This window comes from Dictyostelium purpureum, assembly GCF_000190715.1.
Source record: "Dictyostelium purpureum unplaced genomic scaffold DICPUscaffold_27, whole genome shotgun sequence".
Lineage (NCBI taxonomy): Eukaryota > Evosea > Eumycetozoa > Dictyosteliales > Dictyosteliaceae > Dictyostelium > Dictyostelium purpureum.
In genome coordinates this window covers 126,195-141,975 of record NW_003519364.1, presented here as the reverse complement: position 1 = coordinate 141,975, position 15,781 = coordinate 126,195, and the positions used below count along the sequence as shown (strand labels likewise).

The following is a 15,781-nucleotide window of genomic DNA, read 5'->3' as shown; positions in this document are numbered from 1 at the left end:
AATAATCAATAATAATCAATAATCAATAATAATAATCAATAATCAATAATCAATAATCAATAATCAATAATCAATAATCAATAATCAATAATCAATAATCAATAATCAATAATAATCAATAATCAATAATAATAATCAATAATCAATAATCAATAATCAATAATCAATAATAATAATAATAATAAAAATAATAATAATAATAATAATAATAATAATAATAATAATAATAATCAATAATTAATAATAATAATAATAAAAAAAATAATAATAATAATAATAATAATAATAATAATAATAATAATAATAAAAAAAAAAAAAAAAAAAAAAAAATTTTAATGTAACGCCGTCCAATGTACCACAAGTCGAGTCCAGAAGAGTAGTAGCCGCTAAAAAACTGGATAATGTCAGGTATTTCCTTAATTGGGGGTATCTGGCGTTATCTAAGTTTCCTCATCCAGGGAGGGTGAGGTTTTGCCATTTTTTTTTTAAAAAACGATAGAGGGAACAATTATCTATCTGCTGATACCTTTGTTAGACCGTATAACTCAAATCATCAAATGATATAAAAAGTTAAATTATAGGTAAGTTTTAATTTATTTATTTTGTATCTTATTTTCTTTATTAAGGAAAACATAATAAAAAATGTGGTACCACATCAAAATAAGCACAAATCAATATCAACAACTCACGAGTCGGGTCGAATACGAAAGTGGTAAAAAAAAAAAAAAAAGAAAACTTCAAATTGATATAAATATATATAAAATTTATATAAATAAATAAAAAAATACATTAAAAAATAAATAAAAAAATAAAAAAAATAAAAAATAAAAAAATAAAAAATAAATAAACTATTTGTATTAAAAAAATATATAATATATAAATTTTTATTTCTATTTAGTTGATGCTGATGTTGATGCTAATCCTAACCAAATTCTAATGCTAATCAAGAAAAAAAAATCCAAAAAAAAACGTCTTTTTTTTGTGTGTAAACTACAGTTTTTTTTTTTATTTTATTTATTTTTTTTTATTTTTATTTATTTTTTTATTTTTTTTATTTTTTTTTATTATTTTATTAATTTGTTTTTTTTTTATTTATCCTTAATTTTTCGACTCACTCGAAAATCGAATATTAAACTACAAGTCGGAGCCTTTCAACAGCAAAACAACAATAATGTTAAATTAAAAAATAATAAAAACCTTAAAGTTTAATTGAACTATTATTTTATAAATTAAAACTTTTTAACAATTTAAATCTTAATTTAAAATATTTTTTATTTTACCAATTTTAGCTTATTTATAAATTTCTAATACCACATACATATCCATGAAATAATACTAAAAATTATAAATTTATGTAATAAATTGTAGTATATTTATAAAATAACCAATTATTGGAAATTTGTTTGACGAAATATGTCACAAATGAAATTAATAACACAAAAAATGTCGCATATCAGTATGGATCAAGAACTCAAAGTCATTCGATCCCACAGAACAACTTTGTAAACCAGTGACCAATGTAAATACATCGTCACAATCGGTCAAAGAAGATACAACAGACAGTGAAGCTCAGACATACACAGATCAACCTACCAAAGCACCTCCAATCATACCTCTTAGCTGCAAAAAATAATAAAATTAATAAAACTATAAAAATATTAAAATTAAACCTTTAAAATTAAATAAATAAATGATTTAATTACATCGTTTGACCATAATCAGAATATTCAAATTGAATCATAATGATAATGGATACTTTTAAAACAAAAAAACATACATACAAAAACATATGACCATATTCATGTACATACACATACACATACATACACATATACATACATTTGCACATACACATACATGAATATACACACGCACATGCACTTGCACATACACATGCACACGAACATATACATAAACATATACATATACATGCACATACATGAATATACACACGCACATGAGCTTGAGCAGCATACATAAATATACACACGCACATGCACTTGCACTTGCACATGCACATGAGCATATACACATGCACATGAACATACACGCACATGCACTTGCACATGAACATATACACATGCACATGAGCATGAACATGAACATGAACATGAGCAGCACATGCACATGAACATGAGCAGCACATGCACATGAACATGAGCAGCACATGCACATGCACATGAACATATACACATGCACATGAACAAACATATGTACATGCATATGCACATGCACATGAACTTGAACAGCACATGCACATGCACATGCACATACACATTAACAAACATATGTACATGCACATGCACATGAACATATATACATACACATATAAATACACATGAACTTGAGCAGCACATGCACATGAATATATACATACATTTGCACTTATACATACATGAATATACACATGCACATGCACATGAACATATACACATACACATATAAATACACATGCATATACACATGCACATGAACATGCACATGCACATGAACAAACATATGCATATGCACATGAACAAACATATGCACATGCACATGAACATGGGCATGAGCAGCACAAACACATATATGAATTTACACACGCACATGCACTTGCACATGCACATGCACATGTACATGAGCAGCACGTACACATACTTACACATGAACATATAAATATGCACATGCACATGTACATTAACTTTAACATATACATACATTTGCACATACACATACATGAATATACACATGCACATGCACATGAACATATACACATACACATATAAATACACATGCATATGCACATGCACATGAACTTGAACAGCACATGCACATTAATATACACATGCACATGCACATACACATTAACAAACATATGTACATGCACATGCACATGCACATGAGCGGCACATACATGCACATACATGCACATGAACATGAATATGAGAAGCACATTCATTTACACATACTCATTCACATTCACATTTATATTCACATGCACATGCATTTATACATATACACATGCATTTTCTCACATATAAATGCACATGCATATATATTCACATATAAATGCATACTCATTTAGGTATGAACATGCACATAAACATATACATACATAAACATATACATGCACATGCTCATACTTATTACATTATTCATGTGCTCATTCTCATACATTATAACATACCCATACACATACAAAAACATAGAGCATATTCATGCACATGCATACACATTCACATAAAAATGCAACACATACATGGGCATGGTAATACTGATACTGATACTCCTACCAGTACACATACTCATCCTAATTCATATACACTTTCTCACACAACACATATTCTCTCACATACACATACATAGACATTTATATTCACATGTACATACACATTTATATCCACATGAACATACTCATGAATATGCATTTTATAATATGCATATTAACAAATGCATTATAATAGTGCCATAAATATACTCATGTACACACACGTAAAAACATATAATAGATATTACATTTTTTTGGTTCGGATAATGTTGGTAAATAATAAAAGTATTAAATTAGATATTCCATCAATGCACTATAATTTGACATGTGTTCTTAATGAACTCGATAAAATACAATCCTAATAACAAATTAATCCTTTACCATTCTGAAGCACTTACATTCAAATTAAAAATGCTGTCCCCTCTGAACAACAACTATAAATAAATATTATTTGGAAAAATGGTTGATGAAATAAAAAAAATAAAAAACAAGTTTAATATAAAAACTATAAAGAGATTATAAAAAAAAAAGGATTTAATTTTATTATTATTTTTTTAATGATTATGGCTGTGACCATGATGATTATGGTGGAATTGAGGTTCGTGTGGTAAAGAATGATTATCAATTGATTCATTATTATTATAATTATATTCATTATTATTATTATTATTACTACTATTATTTAAAAGATTTGAAAAATTTACAAATTCAATCAAAGTTTTGTGAACTGAGTAATCATGTTTTAAGAATTTTGAAATTGATTTTTTAATCTTCTCGTTGTCAGCGTTTGAATCGACTTGAATTTTAAGAGTTGCTATATTCATTTCATCATAATGACTCCAAAAATGATAATTTAATAAACCTGTAACACCTGGAGTACCTAAAATCTTTTGAGTAATTTGATGGATATCGGAATTAATTGAATCTGGTGTACATTGTAAAAGAGTTTTAGCGGTTCCTTTGATTAATGGTAATACAGAGAGGAAAATTAAGATACTAATACATAATGAGCAAATGGGATCGGCTAAGGTGTAACCCCAAATTTGAATAATTAAAGATGATACAATAACACCAACACTTCCTAGTGTATCAGCCAAGAGATGTAAAAATACACCATCTATATTTACACTTCTCTTTTTCTTTGGTTCCTCTGCATGGCTGCTACCACCATGACTATGGCCATGATCGTCATGTGATTTCTTCTTTTCACCACCATGGCTATGACCATGAGTATGACCACCACCGCCACCATGGCTATGACCATGATCACCATGGAATGAAAATATACCAACTAAATTAACAAGAAAACCTAATACTGATACCAATAATAATTTATCTGTATTGATTTCTGGTGGTTCTAATAATCTATATAATAAAAAATGTATAAATAGTTAATAACATATTATTATTTGCAATATTGATATTAAAAATGACTTATTATTTTGACCTACCTTTCAATTGATTCCATTAAAATTGTAACAGCAATAAAAATTAAAAAGATACCATTAACAAAACCAGATAAAACTTGAACTCTTCCATAACCATAGGAATAGGTGTCATTTTGTTTCCATTGAGAGATTACCTCAGCAACCAAAGCAATGAATAAAGCGGTGGCATCGAAAAGCATATGGCAAGCATCAGTAATTAATCCTAAACTATTGGTCCAAATACCATAAGCCATTTCCACAAACATAAACATTAAATTTATAATTAAAAATGTAAAAATACGTCTTGAAACTGGTTTTTCTATAATTTGTCTAATAACATCTTTGGCAATCTCTAAATAATATCCTGCTTTATTTTCATGGCTACTATTAAATGTTTTGATTGAACTTGATCCATCAATTGGTGTCTTAAACGTAACTTGAGATTGTTGATCTACATTATTTGATTTTGAATATAAAATATGAATAGCTAAAAAAATAATTATAAAAAAAATTTTAGTAAAATTAAACCCTCCATTAACATTATTTAATTATATAATAAAACCTACCTGTAATAATTAAAACAAAACTTAAAATTAAAATTGGACTAAAGAAATCATAAAATCCAATAAAAATAGCAATGATGAAACCAAATAAAAGAGTTGAGGTTAAACTAGCTTTACTTAATACTAAGAAACCTAATTGTTGTTCTGAAACATCTTCGGTAAGTTGGTTGAATGAAAGTAATATAACTGAAACAATTACAAGTTGTAAGAGTTGATAATAGGAAACTTGATTATAATCAATATAAACTGGATGGTTTGATGGTGACCATGATTCAAACATTTTTAATACAAAGAGTACAATAGTTGCAACTAATGATCCTAAACTTGATAATTTATTTCTATGTGAATTACTCCATCCTTTAACTGCTGTCTTCTTTACCATAACTAAAATATTGTGAATTAATAAACTAAAAATTCCAATCATAAAAACTTGTGATGCGCTATATCCATGAATTTGCAATTTAGATCCGCCAAAAAATGGAATTAATAAATATCCGAAAATTAACATAATTGATGCTCTAGACTAAATTAATAGATAATAATGTATTAATAAAATATAAAATTCCCTAATACTAAAAATAGAACTATGATTTATTACCATATCAGTTGAAAGGAAGTTGCCTTGAAGTAATGTACCAAATATAATTGGATAAGTTGAGTATGAATAATCTGATGCTAAAATAGTGCTGTTTTGTATTATAAAAAAATTAATATATTTATACCATTAATAATTATGAGAAAAGTTGAAATATTTTGTTTACCCTAATGGACCAATATATTTTACTGAACAATTCCATGTTAATACAATAAAAAGATTAAATAATGAATAATAAATAATCTTTTTAATTTGGGATGGTCTTAATTGTGATAATAAATTCCAAGGCTTTTCGGTAATTAAAGATTGAATAGTCGAGAATAGTAACATATAGAATGACACATTGATTACTGATAATGACTGTAATAAATAAAACAACATTATTGTGACCCATGATCTGATACCTTTGGCTCCAAACAACATTAAAACCAATTGCTGACTGCCATTCTTTGCATATCTTGAAAATTTTGAATTTAATCCACCTCCGATACTATTTGAAAATGAATTGTTTCCAAAATCATCCCCTCCACTCATTTTTCTATTACTACTATTACTATATTTATATTTATATATATATATATATTATTATTATAATAATCTAATTTTTTATTTTATTTTATTTTTTATTATTATAATAATTTTTTTTTTTTTTTTATATAAAAATAGATAATAACAATAAAAATCAAAATATTTATTAATCTTACTTATTTATAATGAATAAGATATAAATAAATAAAATCAATTAGTTATAAATATATAAAATTATTGGTTATATATATAAATAATAAATTATTGATTTTGTTGAAGATGATGAAAAAAAATTAAAAAAAAATAGTTTTTTTTTTTTAATTTTTTTTTTTTAAATTATAAAATAAAAAAAATTAAAAAAAACTAAATTTTTTTAAAATTATTTTTTTTATAAAATTTTTTTAAAACAGATTTAAATTATTTTTTAAATTATTTTTTTTTCTTAAAACATAACACTATATATATTCATTATTATCTTATTTCTTTCTTTTTTTATTTTTTTTTTTTTTATATTTTTTTTTTTTAAATATAACCAAAATTGTGTTTTTTTAAAAAAATTTTTTATTTTTTCATTTTTTATTATAATTAAAAAATATGACAACACCCTCAATAAATATAAGTAATAATAATATTAATAATAATAATAATAATAATAACAATAATCAACAAAACTATATTCATAATCACTTTTTTAATGGTATTGAAGATGAAAATAATATTTTATTCCCATCAAACCCACACCATCAATATACAATAAGCACAAGTCCGGGCACTAGTTCATTTTTTCCTATAACTTATACAACAAATAGCAACAACAATAATAATAATAATAATAATAATAGTAATAATAGTAGCAGTAGTAGTTTTTTAACAACATCAAATTTAAATATAAATATACCAAATAAAAGTAATATAGAGAATAATAGTTTAAACAATAGTAATACTAGTATAGTTGGTAATGGTCAAAGTGGATCTCCTAATAGTAACAGCGGTACAGGATATTTTAGCAGTAGGGCAAATAATAATATTGATTTTAAAAACTATATCAGTCAAAAAATTCAAACAATACAAAATTCAAGCGGTAATACTAACTCAAATCATCAAGGATCAGTTTTATATAAAGCACCAATATTTAGAAATGGATTTGGTTCATTTTTGAAAAGTTCTTTTTTTAGTGACGTGGTTTTAATTGCAGATGGTAAAAAATATTATTTACATAAAGTTATTTTGGCCCATTCATCAAAGTTCTTTGCAGATCAATTTGATCAACAAGAACTAATAGATACAAACAATAATCCCAAGGTTTTATTAGCTAGTACAACATCATCAACATCAACATTATCATCCTCATCTTCATCATCAACATCAACATCAACATCAACCTCAACAGATTATTTTTCATATTTAGGCAATAGTACATATGAATTAAAAGGGCTTTTTTTAGAATTCTTTGAACTAGTTGTATTATATATGTATGAAGGGAAAATCAATTTAACATCAAAGAACGCACTACCTATTCTATGGCTATCTAATACTTTTTCAATAAAGGGTTTAAAAAAAGTATCAACTTTCTTTTTAACAAGTTCAATCACCAAAGAAAATGCATTACTAATGTTAAACAAGGCCATAAATATAGAATCTGAAGATTTAATTTCAAAATGCATAACAGTTATATGTAAACATTTTAATCAAATAATTTTACCAAATTCATTTTATAAACTATATAATAATAGTAGTAATAATCTCAATTTAAATAATAGAGCAATAAAAAACAATAATACTGATCATAGTAGAAATAATAGTTTAAATATTGACAATGAAGATCACTTAAATGATGATAATAATATAAATAATAATGAAATAAATGATGAGGATAATATAAACTCACCAATATCATTAATACAATCGATTTCAATTAATCATAATACAGATAATGACAATAATATTAATAATAATATCAATAATAATAATAATGGTGATGATCAACAGATAATAACAAATGTATATTCTTCCTTAAATTCATCAACATTAATAACTGATAAACAATTAAATTATCAAATTTTAAAAGATAATGAAAAATCATTAGACCCAACAACTATCAATACAATACCAGAGTTATTATCGTTACCACTACAAATTATGATAAGATTAATGAAACAAAATAATTTATCAGTTTCAAACGAATCAATTGTATATAAAACAGTATTAAAATATATTCAGTTTAATAAAACAATTTTATCAGATAAAGATACCAACTCATTGTTTGAAGTCGTAAGGTTTCCTTTATTTTCCTATAATCAATTAGAGGAACTACGTGATAATGCCATGGTGCCAAGCTACCTAATTACCGAAGCACTACTTCAAAGATTGAAATATCATGAAGGTCCAAAAGACAGGGAGAAAGAAAAAGAAAAGGAAAAGGAAAAAGAAAAAGATAAGGAAAAAGATAAAGACAAAGATAAAGATAAAGAAAAAGATAAAGATAAAGAACATGTTAGTAGTAGTAGCAGTCTAAATTTGGCAACAACAATATCAACACAACCAATATTTCTGGGTAACTTGGCTTCAAGTTCAATAATAAATACAAACAATAACCAAAACAACTCCAATATTTCATTATCAGTATCTTTACCATTTCCAATTTCAACACCAAATAATAATAACAATAATCAATCATCATTTTACCCATCACCCTCATCACTATCAACTATGGATTTAGAGGCAATGATGATGGATTCGCAATCTGTTGGTATGTCATCTTTATCATCGACCTCAATTACTCCAATTAAAGAAACTAAAGAAAGTTTAGCGCAAATGAGAAAAACCCCAAGAACAGCCTATGCAACATCATTAGAATATAGTCACGACTTTGACACATGTGGTGTATTTTATTATATAGGTACTAATGGCGGTAAAGAAGAATGGTCAAATCCAGCATCAAGAGGTCGTGTGCGTGTTGCTTGCTCATCACAAGAAAAAGGTAGTGTAATTGATTGTTTTAATAGAACCTCCTCTGAATTTTGGACAATGGACGTACCAGCATCATGGATATCAATTAATTTAGGATCCAGTAGAACAATGGTACCCACTTGGTATACATTACGTCATGGCGGTAATAGTAAAGCAGATTGCTTAAGAAATTGGACATTACAGGGGTCAATGGATAGCAAAAACTGGACAGTTTTAGTTAGACATAGCAACGATGCATCTCTAAATGGTAATTTTAGTACTTGCTCATGGCCAATACTAAACTGTACTCAAGCATATAGACACTTTAGAATTTTACAAACTGGTAGAAACTCATCAAATCATAATTTCTTATCAATTTCAGGTATCGAATTTTATGGTGACCTTTATGAAACCAGACCTCCAAATTAAAAAAAAAAAAAGAAAAAAAAAAAAAAAACAAACAATATTGTATTTTTAATTGTAGAATAAAATCACACCATCTATAATCCAACAGAGTTGTTTTATAGATTAAAATTTTTTTTTTTAAATAATAAATTTTATTTTTTACCATTTAATATTTAATGCATTAGTTGTTTTTTCGATTCTATGATATTGGGTGTGTAGTTTTGTTATAGCATCATGCGAAAAACAACCATTGAGCCAATTTTTATAAATCTCTTGAACTTGTGGATTATCTTGAGGATTACGTATAATTTGTTGGTTATAATTTTCTTCAGTTTCTAAAAGGAAAGCTTTATTTTCTTTAATTCCCTCTTGTTTGATTTGACCACCACCATTTATACAGCCTGAAGGACATGCCATGATCTCGACAAAATGATAAGGTAACGCACTTTCTTTTTTAATGGTAGTATTTGTTTTGATTTTTCTAACTATATTTTGAATATTTCTAAAACCATATGCTAATGCAAAATTTAAAACCTTTTCCCCATTGACTTCCAAAGATACTTCTTTAAAATCTTGATTTCTACCAACTTTATATTCAATTTCATTTACATCTACATTAAACAACTCTTTAGCGGCATATCTAAAAACAAATTCCAAGTAACCACCAGATGATCCTTTAACACCATAAAATTCTTGTTGCTCTTGGTTAATATTGAAATATTCGCTGGTAATAGCCTCTGTTGATTCTTCTAGTTGAATAAAATCTGTATTTTTTTCTTTAAATAAATCTAATATCTCTGATGTTGATAGTACGCAATCTACATCCTTAGTTTTAAAAATGTCATTGTAAAAATCGTTTCTTGATGCTTCTAATTTTTTATCATAGCACGGCATTATCGTAACATGATATATATTTGATGGTTCAATATTAATCTTTTTCGAAAAATAATATTTAACTAAAGTGCCCATAATTTGTTGTGGTGATTTGGTTGTACTAATATATGGCAATATATAATCACCGTGTGTCTTTTCTGCATAGCAAATCCATCCAGGACATGCGCTTGATAACATTGGTAATGGTTGATCTTCTCCTAACTGTTTCTTATATCTTGCTACAAACTCAGCTGCTGATTCTAATAATGAAAAATCTCTGCTAAATGATGAATCAAATAAATAGTCAATATTTAATGATTTAAAAAATGTTTTTAATTTTTTTATAACCTAAAATAAAATTTAATATTAATATCGATTTCTCTTTTTTTCTTTTTTCATTTCTATTATGAACGTACCTGTAATGTTGATATTTTATAATATGCTGCTAATGATGCCCTTGATTGTGGTGATAATGTTACTACAATTGTTTTTTTATCTGAATCTGTAGTGTTACTATTTATATTTGATAAAAACTCTTGAATACTTTGTGCAGTAATTAAAACACTTTCTGCTGAAGTAATACATCCACTGCATGCTAAACAGTCGTTTAAAGTAATTGTAGCTTTTTCTAATTGTTTTTTAGTTCCATCTTCTGAAATTTCAACATATCTACCATTTGATTCAATTTCAATTTTAGAATTACCCTAAAATAATAAAATTTATAGTTAATATTTGACTATTTACTATAAAAATCGAATTTTTATTTAAAATGCCAACAAACTTACATTATCATTAGATTTTTCTGGTGTTTCTACAGGTTTAATACATATTTGTGAGGGTACAATATAATCGAATTCTGTTAACTTTAAAACCGATGAAAATCTATCTTCTGATTTATTGCTCATTATTATTTATTATAAATATTATTAATAAAGATTTTAAAAAAAAAAAATAAAAAAAAATAATTTTAATTAATTTAAAAAAAAAAAAAAAAAAAAAAAAAAAAAAAAAAAAAATTTTTTTTTTTTTTTTTTTTTTTTTTTTAAAAAAACCAAAAAAAAAAAAATCTTTCTCAAAGAACATTGTTTTTATAATTGTTAATTTTTACGATTTCTATCTAAAGATCAGAATTCTCTAAGAATCAAATTTTGTTAGTTTATTATTATAATTATTATAATTATTTCAAATATTATATTTTTTTTTTTTCTTATTTTACATTTTACTTTAATATAATTTCATTTTAAAATGTTTTAAATGTTTATTAATAAAATGCCCATAAAATGGTTTTTATTTGAAAACTTTTGCAAAAGATCCTTTAAAAAAATATTTTTTTTATTAAAATAAATTTCAATAAATATTCAAAATCGTGGTGTGTTTTTTTTTTTTTTTTTATTTTTTTTTCCAATGCTCAATAAAAAAAAAGATGCTCTTTATTTTTTATAAAACCATTATAAATAATATTGCGATAATATATATTTATAATGAGTATAGTTTTAAAATTTTTTAAGTAGGTTTTATAAATAATAAATAAATTCATATTAAAAAAATAATATATATTAATAATAAATATTTAATAAAGAGAATCATTTAAATTATTTGTAGAAAGAAATATAAATGAAAAGGATAATTTTTATAGACTGCTGTTCTTTCCGTTAGTGTATGGTGTGGCATATTCAATTAGTAGCATATTTGTAGTATTAAAGGTTTTCGAAAATTTTTTTAGACCATTCGATATATACTGGTCTATAAATTTTGCGCATTGGGCAGTAGAAAGCTCACATAATTTTTATACAATATTTAAAAACTCACTTAGAATAGCAGCAAGTATTACCATTGGCGCCATTGTATCATATATATCGTTGTCAATGGTTGGGAGGTCAGTATGGCCAAATTGCTTTATTTTCTTAGTGTATACCTTTCTTGCTACTGGTCCAATGATGAGCTCTAAACTTTTACCATTTTCATTTGGTAAATTTATGTTTATCTCATATTACTTTTTAACATTTACCGAGATCAGATATAGATCAGATTATTACTCTCCAATTGTCCATCTCAAATTTGTTCTCGCTTCATTTATCTCTATTGGCACATGCACTCTTACTTGCATTATATTCAGGATGAATTTTGGCTCTGGTTTATTTATCAAAACTACAGTTAATATTTTCGATGAAATTAGGTCATATATTAGGTTATCACAAAAGCAAATCAATTTAATAGTTTTAAATAAAAATGAAAACAAAGAAATGGATATACATGTCAAAAAAGAAAATAGAAAAATAGAAAAAGAAAAAAAGGAAAATAAACAAAAAGATATAGAAATTAATAATAGTGATAGTGATAATAATAATAATAATAATAATAATAATAATCCTAATGACTTTGATATCATAAATGGTTATAATTATAGATGCACATGTAATAAAAAAAATTTAAAATCAAATTTAAATAATATTTCCAATCCCCCAAATAGTAATCATCCCGATTTATTAAATAAAGACCACTACACCAAAATTAAAATGGACCATCATCATGATCATAATCATCATAATCATCACCATCACCATCATCACCATCATCACCATCATCACCATCATCACCATCATCACCCTAATCATCATTTTAATCATAGAAATAACGATTTTTATATAATACATAAACATTATAAAAACAAACTGGATTTTCACTACTATGAATATTCAAACCAATTAAATCAACTCAATCTATATTTAAATGATTCAAGAAAAGAATGTTTTGGAATGGAAAATTTAGTGTACCACTATGAAAAAATACAGATTTTATTGGAAAGAAATCATAAAAAACTATATGCTATCGGCTTTGGTTTAAGACAAGACTGTACATTGAGTGTATCAAGCAAATTACTCCCTATTTTGCCATTACTAAATCAATTGATTTCAGAGACTGAAAATATATTCAATACAATGGAAAAACAGCTACAAAAGAAATATGCTCATTCCGATAATCACACCTACAGAAAATGGTTTAAAGAACAGCACGAAAAGCATATTAACAACCCAGAAGAATATGAAAAAGAATGTGATAAAATAGATCTTCGTGATAGCAATATACCTTTTAAAGTAAATCAACTAGAGATAGTATTAAATATCAGCGACAAATCAAATTTTAAACCAAACTCTTTGGAGTGGCAACAAAATGAAATAAACAAAGCATTTAACAGAATTGAAAAAATTATTGAAGAAATGGAACAAACCTTTACAACTATTTTTTATGAAAAAACACTATTCAATCCACACGAAGACAACTCTTTATCAAAAATATTTTATTCGATGGCTGGTTTTAAGTCGTTTTCATTAGAGCAAAAGTTTTTATCAAAAGAAGTTTTTTTGGTATCCTATCACCTATCATTAAAAAGATTCCGACCAAGAGAATTTAGGTTTCTTGCAAATTTTTTTAAAAATATAAAACATTGGTTTTTAAACTTTAAAAAAAATCGTAGAATTCAAAGAAATAGCATGGATCAGGATTTAGCACATCCAATTAATTTAAATAAAAAGCAATTGATAATTAGCAACTTCAAGGGTTTTGTTATGAATAGAATTTTATTTAATTGGTTCTATTCATTAAAGTATTCATTGGTAATTGGTATTTTATCTGTGGTTATATATGAAATTCAAAAACATTCAGACTTTATACTCTTTGATAGATTGGCGTGGCTATTGGATACATTTATTTTGGTATGCCAACCTGATTTAGGTGCTATTGCTTTTGTTAGCTCTATGCGTATCATTGGCACAATGATTGGTGGTTTCATGGCTTTTGCTTGTGTGGTACTCTGCAAACTGGGTCAAAGTAATGCTGCAGCTGCATTTATATATATTGGTTATTCCTTTTTTACAATTACTCTATGTGCCTTCTTGATACAAGGTCAACCGTTTGACACAATGTTACAAATTATCATCTTTACCTATTCAGTCATTTCAGTACCTCAGTTTTTCGCAAGACAAGAGGATATCATATTTGCTCTATTTAAAATACTCTATGTTACACTTGGTGTAATTTTAGTATTAATAGTTGCGATTATTGTTCCTTATTTCGATTTTAGGCAATTAGAAAAGAATTTATATCGTATACCAAAAGCAATTGTTGAAATGGTCGATTTTTTAATGGAATATAGCTTTAATGAAAAAGAAATGGTTAAAATGGATGAAAATCAAGATGAAAGTTTAATAAATGCAAATCCATTGGAAACAATTAATAATAATAATAATAATATTAATAATAATATTAATAATAACAATAATAACAAACCAATTTCATTTAGAAACTATAGAATTTTAATTGGCAAAAAGTATATTAAACTAAGAACCATATTTCCAGCTCAAAGAAGATTATTAATAGATTCAGGTTTTGAATTAATATTTCAATATAAAAAATATCAGAAAATTAATCATATTTTAAAGTCAATTGAAGAACTACATAATTTATTTGGTGCATTGGAATTTATGATCATCCAATCCAATGATCAATCAAAAATGCGTTCTATTGGAAGTAGGGTAAAAGACGAAAATAGATTATTAATGGATGATTTGCAACACACATCAGACTTGCTCTCACAACTGCCACCTGAAAAAGATAATATTGGTTTTACTAAAAGAATATCATCCAAACTACAATTATCAGTAACTCAAGATCATAGTATTGAATTATGCGACAAATTAATTATCCATTTAAATAGAGTTTTAGTTCAAGATTATTCAAAACTTTCAGTTTTACAATTTCACAGAATCAATGCAATTTTATTCAGTTTGTATTGTTTTGTTGATGAATATCACAATGTTTTTAATAGTCTTGTATCCTATAAAAATATTATTGTCATCAATAAATTAAATAACAATAATTATAGAAACACAAGCAATGAAAAAGATCTTAAAGAACAATTAAATATACTAAATTAATAAATTTTAAAAAAAAAAAAAAAAAAAATGATGAGTTACTTTACAAAATATAAAATTACATATTAAATTTTTTTTTTTTCACATTATGGTTTTTATTCTGGAAGCTATGGATTATCATTTCCAATTCGATAGAAAAGTAATTATATATAGGGGAATGGTATTAAAAAAGATATTTTAATTAATTTTTTATTTTTTTTTTAAATTTTTATTTTTTTTTAATTTTATTTTTTTTAATTTATTTTTTTAATTTTTTTAATTTT

General features: G+C 25.2%; 4 protein-coding genes across 4 annotated transcripts; 2 read left to right on the top strand and 2 right to left on the bottom strand.

Annotated features, from left to right (window-relative positions):
- Positions 1-3,765: 3,765 nt before the first annotated feature.
- Positions 3,766-6,634, bottom strand: DICPUDRAFT_45603 (uncharacterized protein). The gene is made up of 5 exons (XM_003284523.1): positions 5,999-6,634; positions 5,836-5,923; positions 5,241-5,760; positions 4,699-5,161; positions 3,766-4,612 (listed from the first exon to the last, which is right to left on the bottom strand). Exons 1-5 carry the CDS (start codon positions 6,364-6,366, stop codon positions 3,802-3,804), a joined length of 2,250 nt encoding a protein of 749 aa, XP_003284571.1. The 5' UTR covers positions 6,367-6,634; the 3' UTR covers positions 3,766-3,801.
- A 320-nt stretch (positions 6,635-6,954) lies between these two features.
- DICPUDRAFT_86334 (uncharacterized protein) lies at positions 6,955-9,738 on the top strand (the record flags this gene model as incomplete). The annotated part of the gene is made up of 3 exons (XM_003284556.1): positions 6,955-8,161; positions 8,291-8,914; positions 8,984-9,738. The coding sequence occupies 3 exons, from the start codon at positions 6,955-6,957 to the stop codon at positions 9,736-9,738; spliced, it is 2,586 nt and encodes an 861-aa protein (XP_003284604.1).
- Positions 9,739-9,873: 135 nt separating this feature from the next.
- On the bottom strand, positions 9,874-11,492 carry DICPUDRAFT_27887 (uncharacterized protein; the record flags this gene model as incomplete). Its single annotated transcript, XM_003284522.1, has 3 exons — positions 9,874-10,935; positions 11,004-11,291; positions 11,373-11,492. 3 exons carry the CDS (start codon positions 11,490-11,492, stop codon positions 9,874-9,876), a joined length of 1,470 nt encoding a protein of 489 aa, XP_003284570.1.
- A 678-nt stretch (positions 11,493-12,170) lies between these two features.
- On the top strand, positions 12,171-15,521 carry DICPUDRAFT_27918 (uncharacterized protein; the record flags this gene model as incomplete). Its single annotated transcript, XM_003284555.1, has 4 exons — positions 12,171-12,516; positions 12,616-12,803; positions 12,995-13,002; positions 13,217-15,521. Coding segments are annotated over 4 exons (2,847 nt in total), but the record flags the coding sequence as incomplete, so codon positions are not given.
- Between the last annotated feature and the right edge of the window lie 260 nt (positions 15,522-15,781).

Coding starts and splice junctions, on each gene's coding strand:
- DICPUDRAFT_45603 (XM_003284523.1), bottom strand. CDS start 6,366: ATGAGTGGAGGGGATGATTTTGGAAACAATTCATTTTCAAATAGTATC. Junction 5,761..5,835: donor ACTTCCTTTCAACTGATATG/GTAATAAATCAT, acceptor CTATTAATTTAG/TCTAGAGCATCAATTATGTT. Junction 4,613..4,698: donor TTAATGGAATCAATTGAAAG/GTAGGTCAAAAT, acceptor TTTATTATATAG/ATTATTAGAACCACCAGAAA.